Source organism: Pleurodeles waltl, chromosome 5 (assembly GCF_031143425.1).
Source record: "Pleurodeles waltl isolate 20211129_DDA chromosome 5, aPleWal1.hap1.20221129, whole genome shotgun sequence".
NCBI classification, from domain to species: Eukaryota; Metazoa; Chordata; class Amphibia; order Caudata; family Salamandridae; genus Pleurodeles; species Pleurodeles waltl.
Window position 1 is genome coordinate 1,203,185,236 of NC_090444.1, and position 6,000 is coordinate 1,203,191,235.

The 6,000-nt window shown below is 44.4% G+C and overlaps 1 protein-coding gene across 2 annotated transcripts in view; it reads left to right on the forward strand.

The window, feature by feature from the left end:
- The window catches only part of ZBTB24 (zinc finger and BTB domain containing 24), a 70,831-nt gene extending 65,703 nt beyond the window's left edge, over positions 1–5,128 (forward strand). For both annotated transcript variants that reach the window (XM_069235467.1, XM_069235468.1), the window contains exon 7: positions 4,203–5,128. In XM_069235467.1, the coding sequence (XP_069091568.1) occupies positions 4,203–5,043 (841 nt within the window). In that variant the 3' untranslated portion in view covers positions 5,044–5,128. The remainder of the gene's footprint in view (positions 1–4,202) is intronic.
- Positions 5,129–6,000: the final 872 nt, after the last annotated feature.

Genomic DNA, 6,000 nt, shown 5'->3' on the forward strand with positions numbered 1-6,000 from the left:
GGTAACACAAAAATGGTGCAGTGGAATCTAAGAGATTCCACTGTGTAATTGTTTGCGGCTACTCAGAGCAGGCGTTAAAAAGGGGTGCACCATTGGTTACAAAGGGCCCCTATGCGCTAACCCTGAACAGTACATCAATAGCGTCAAAAATATTGACGCTATTGCCCCCTACACTGCTCCATGGTGCACCGTATTTTAAATACGGTGCACACATGGTGGCGGAATGGAGGCGCTAAGGGGAGCAAGAAATATGGCGCTGCACTGAGTACAGTGACACTTTTCTTAAATCTGCCGCTTTGTTTCGTGAGGAAGCTGTATTGTTTTGCCTTGTGATTAGCATTGTACCTATCTTGAATGATTTGTGATCCTTGAGCGCTGGTACATTTGTACAGTGTTCTTTAGGGATTTTTTTTCCCAATAGATGTGGTTAGGTTTATTGTAGCCCTGAAGAAGCGGTGAGGTAACTACAAAACACTTGTGTGCTGCTGCCGGCCTGTTGTCTAAGGACTGGATATATCATACTATATTAGAAGCAATTTGCCTTTTGGAAATAGGATTTGAAAAGATGATGGGCTAAGAATTTTGAAGGTTAATGAAGCTGCAATTACGTAATGAGAAGACAGGACTTGGACAGAGTATGAACGGAGTATTATGAAGGTTAATGAATGTCAATTTTGTAACGAGCAATAAACTAGTGATGAGGAATATAAAGGCTATACCGAGCTAATTTATGAATCTGTGTCATTACACATGGTAATAATGTTTCCTTTGTTTGGCATTACTTTCTATACGACATTAGGGCTTTATTGTAACTATTACTCCCCACACCCCATTAACTTTTATATCCACAGTAAGCAAACTACTTGAATGTATGTGTACCAAACAGTAGTCTGTTTTGCTGTGGCTACAGAGCACAGATACAGTGAAAACGCTACTTCTGCTAATAAATCTGAATTGTAGTTTGTTAACTCGTCCCTCTCTTCTATCTGTTGCTTGGTTAGAGGAAACAAGAGGAATCAATGAGAGTAGGACAGAAGGGCAGCCCTAACGACCTCATTTAGACTTCTTCAACGTACATAATATGGGGGAGGGAGTCCCAGCAGTGAACAGATTGCTGAGAGATGGGACAAGAGGAAGAATAGCTATGAAGAACATGATGGGGAATGGACATGAGTGAAGTACAGACGCGAGAGGGAAGAGACATAATTGGGAAGGCATAGCAGTTGCGTTGAAGAAAAACAAAATAATCCTCCTGCTGTCAGATGTGGTGCTTTGTACTATTGTTCTACAAGTAAAACATTAAACCTCTGCACTGTAAAATTTAATGTAATGTGCCCCCAGTGGCTGACATCATTGCTCCTTCTGCTGCCATCTCCTTTCATTTTTGAACGCTTAGCGTGTGTTAATGCGACTCTCAACTCATTTGCGCCACAATTCAGCTCATTCGCAGTATGACTCTCAACTCATTCTTGGTATTAATATTTCTGTTCAAAGAAACTAGAACCTGTAGAGGTCATGCCAATCAGATTGCTCAGGGAGTTAACTCTCACTTAAGACATGTGCAGTGGTCTGAAGATAATGGGCTTGAGCCCTGACAAAGCAGAAACTACAGAAGTGTAGAGTGAAGAGCTAAAACAAGCTATTTTTTGTTCTACTCTGGCACTAGTTATACCATTTATATTGATGCTCAATCTGGTGCAGGCTTTACCTATACCTCTGTTCGTGTTTGGTCTTTTTGACACAAGATCCACACCCCCCTCCCATCTATAAACACGGGTTTAATTTAGTAACATGAAAATAAATACATACTCTTTTTCTGGACTTGCATATATCTCCACAATTGATGCTTTCAGAGTTGGTCCTTCAGGCGTGCTTGGAAAACAATGGTTTCTTAAAAGGAATTGTTGCTCTAAACTTCTGTAGCTGAGTGACTGATTTGCCCAGTTCTGTATCCCTTTAAGGACACAAACGGATGATGGACGGAGTGGTAAAATTTTTCCAACATTCACCCTCAGTCACATATGTGGGTTTAATCCATTGTTCTTTTGATCACATGCCACCCCAGTTTGGATCAACCCATATGTAAATCAGTCTTGACCCTGTTCTCCATGGGAACAGTCCAGCCCGAACTGCCAGGCCAGGTCCTCCCTCTACCAGAAACAAGCATCCGGGGACTGGTTTCAAGGTATCACACGGCTAGCTTGAATCCAGTGGTACAGTGAGCAAGGGACAAGTGTCTGGGCATACCCTTCCCATTTAGGGTGACTAGCAACACTAAAGGATGATGGACAGAGGGCTGAAACGTTTCAAACTCTCATCTCCCAGTCACAGATCTGGGTTTAATCCATCATTCTTTTGCTCACCATGCCACCCCAGTATGGACCCAGCCATATGTAAATCATTCTTGACCCTGTTCTCCATTGGAACAGTCCAGACCGAACTGCCAGGCCAGGTCCTCCCTGGGCCGAAAAACAAGCATTCTGTGACCGGTTTGAGAGTATTACCTTACATAAGCCAGGCTAGCTTGAATCCGGTGGCACAATGAGCACGGGACCCACGTCTGGGCACAGCCTTCCCCCTTAAAGCGACTTTAGCAACGCAAAAGGATGATGGACGGAGTGCTAACCTGAAACAGGTCCCAGGATGCTTGTTTCCGGTCCAGGGAGGACCTGGCTTGGCAGTTCGGGCTGGATTGTTCCCATGGGGTACAGGCTGAAGACTGATTTGCATATGGCTTGGTCCATACTGGTATGGCATGGTGAGCACAAGACGATGGATTAAACCCAGATCTGTGACAGGGAGGGAATGTTTGGAAAGTTTCAGCACTCCGTCTATCAGCCTTTTGTTTTGCTAAAATTGCCCTAAGTGGGAAGGGTATGCCCAGACGTGGGTCCTGTGCTCCCTGTGCCACTGGTGAAGCCTGGCTGAAGAAGGGTGATACCCTGAAACCGGTCCCAGGATGCTTGTTTCTGATCCAGGTAGGACCTGGCTTGGCAGTTCAGCCTGGACTGTTCCCATTGGGAACAGGGTCAAGAGGTTGATTTGCATATGACTGGGTCCAAGCTGGGGTGGCATGGTGAAAAAAAGAACAATGGATTAAACCCAGTTCTGTGACTGGGGGTGAGTGTTTGAACAGTTTCAGCACTCCTTACATCATCCTTTTGTGTCACTTTTAAGGACAACAGCTGCTGATAGTGTCTCTGATTCACATAGAGAGCTCATTTAATTTCATTGTGAATTACGGTTATAGGGATGTATGAGCAAGAAGTGCCTTCACAGCCCTGTGACTTCTCAAATAGTGGTGCAACATGATATCAACAGTGAAAACCGACCAGGGCCTTTCTCACTCAACAATACAGACTCCAGCTTCTCAATAACCAGATCAATGAAGTTGTTTTAGTCACTGGCAGTGATAAGCCATTATTTTTAAAAAAACACTGTTGCAACTAAAGAATAAAAAAGCATAAAATGTTTGATTGTTCTGTGAATTAAGGTCTCAAGGAGAGTGAGAATACATCCATTAGGACAGTCTAGACTCTATGGGGCAGATTTATAAGCCTCTAGCGCCTCCTTGCACCACATTAGCTTCTTTTTTTTTTTACGCTAATGTGGTTTCAGGAAGGCATTTTTGCCGCACCTGATTTACAAAGTGGCGCAATTGATGCATTGTGTCACTTTGCACACCCTTGCGCCACATTATGCCTGCACCAGGCATAATGTATGTGATGAGGGTGACATTCCGGCGTTAGGAGGCTTGCAAAAAATGGCATAGTGAAATCTACAAGATTTCACTGCACCATTTTTGGCGTCATTTTTAACACCTGCACAGAGCAGGCGTTAAAATGACGCACCCATATTAAGCTATGGGCCTCCTTGCACTTTGCTCCACATGTGTCAAAATGTTTGACACTAGTGCAGCAAAGCGCCACAGTAGTGTCAAACATTTTGATGGTATTGGACGGTATCGCCATGGTGCGTTGTATTATAAATATGGCATACCCATGGTATTGTTAGGTTGGACAGGGGTGATGCAAGAAAACTGGTGCATCAGTGCGGATGCGCCAGTTTCTTGTAAATCTGTCCCTGTATATTTTGGAATCATGAATGTACCTGGTTAAATAGTCACAAAAATGTAAAAAGTGGACTTCATAAATGTGATGACTGTTTAACCATGAAATCTTTTTTTTCTTTTTTCCCTCCAGAGGAGAGAAGCCGTATTCTTGCAGCACGTGTGGAAAGACCTTCTCTGATTCCAGTGCCAAGAGGCGACACTGCATCTTACACACTGGCAAGAAACCCTTCTCCTGCCCTGACTGCAACGTGCAGTTTTCCCGCCTGGACAACCTAAAGACTCACTTGAAAAATCACAGTAAAGAAAAACATTTCTCGATGCAGGTGGCAGCAAGCATGCAAAGTGGCAGCACTGTAGAGGATGTCAGAAATATCCTGCAGAAGCAGCAGTACCACCTGTCTAGCTCTGGTGAACAGGAGATACAGCTTGTGGTCGGAGAGGGCATTCATAGCATAAACTTCATTCCCGGTCATGGCCATGGGATCAGCGTTATCACGTCTGAAGGACAGCAGACCATGACAGCAGAGCAGGCCGCTAATCTGGGACTACTCCCTCAGCCACTGCTGCATGGCTTACCTCTTATCCCTACACAAGAACAGGCAGAACACATCCGGGCCATTGGTTTGATGGGCAGCTCCAGTGCATCAGCCCAGCATGAACATGTACCAGTCATCACTTTGTCAGAGGAGACCACCACACACCTGCAGGGACAAGCGACTGAATACGAGATGTCAACAGATGGGGTCCAACATGGCCACTTGCCCCGGGAATCTAGCTGCCGTCCTTGTATGAACCAAGATACTGCGGCACCTACACTGAGCATAGAGCGACATCCAAATGCAAACATGTCTAAGACATCAAACCACTCCTTGTCTTTGAACACATCTTCTCAGCATGGACATACTCCCCACATCCACAACCAGACATTTCAGATCCAAACTGGCTCAGGGTCCTTCATAAACCCAAGCTAGCTTCCTCTACATGCCATAATCTTTTTCCCCATCAAAGTGATGCAATAAATGGTACATTTTTGATAGCGTGTTTTGTATAAGAGAATACACTTTACATTCGTGTTTTTTTTTTTTTTTTTTACATATCACCATTTTTAAAGTGAGCTGTTTGATGGCAGAAAGTCAGATTACAATTGTATTTCTTGTGCAAAAAATGCGAGTGTGAAACAGTAATGACCCTTTGAGATTGTGTATTCGGTGGAGACATTTGGCTTAACATTCTTAGTAAATATAGTAAAATGCATTTGTAATTCTGACTTCCAGATGGAAACTCTTGAACCCTTCCTTTTAAGTCTATAAGTTTCATTTACCTTTGTGCCTGACCAATGAGCGTCGGGAAGCCACATGTTCACCTGTGGCAACACAGAAATTCACTTCTTTCTGCGACTATCTGCGCAGTCTTCATGTCACTCCCATCGTACTGTCCTGCAGGCAGCGGCTGGGAGAAAGAGGGGCACCGACACTAATGTATCACCTCACCATTCATGCTTTTTAGGCAGAACTTGATAGCTTTTGCTCAAAAGGGACCCGAAAAAGACCATATGGAATCATCACCTAGTGATATTTTGTTTCCTGAAATTGAAACAAATGCTGAGCTTAATGCAATGGTTTGTGTTTTACGATTAGGAGGGGCTTACCTTGTTGACAGGGGCTGCAATGGTCACATATTGATGCTATATTGCTGTTGGTGTCCCTCTTCTTCCCAGCTAGCAATGTTACAGCCGCTTAGGCAGTTGTTAGGGTTCTTGCTCCTTTCTCTGGTCTGGTTTGGCTTTGCTGTCCGCAGTGTGGCTCCTGCCACCTCTCTCCTGTTTGACTGAGCAGCTGGACTCTGACAGTGTGGTGTTGGGCCCCCACAACAGCCTTTTTCCATGTCTGGCGAGCAGGGCTGCACATATGCCTCCGTAACTACTACTG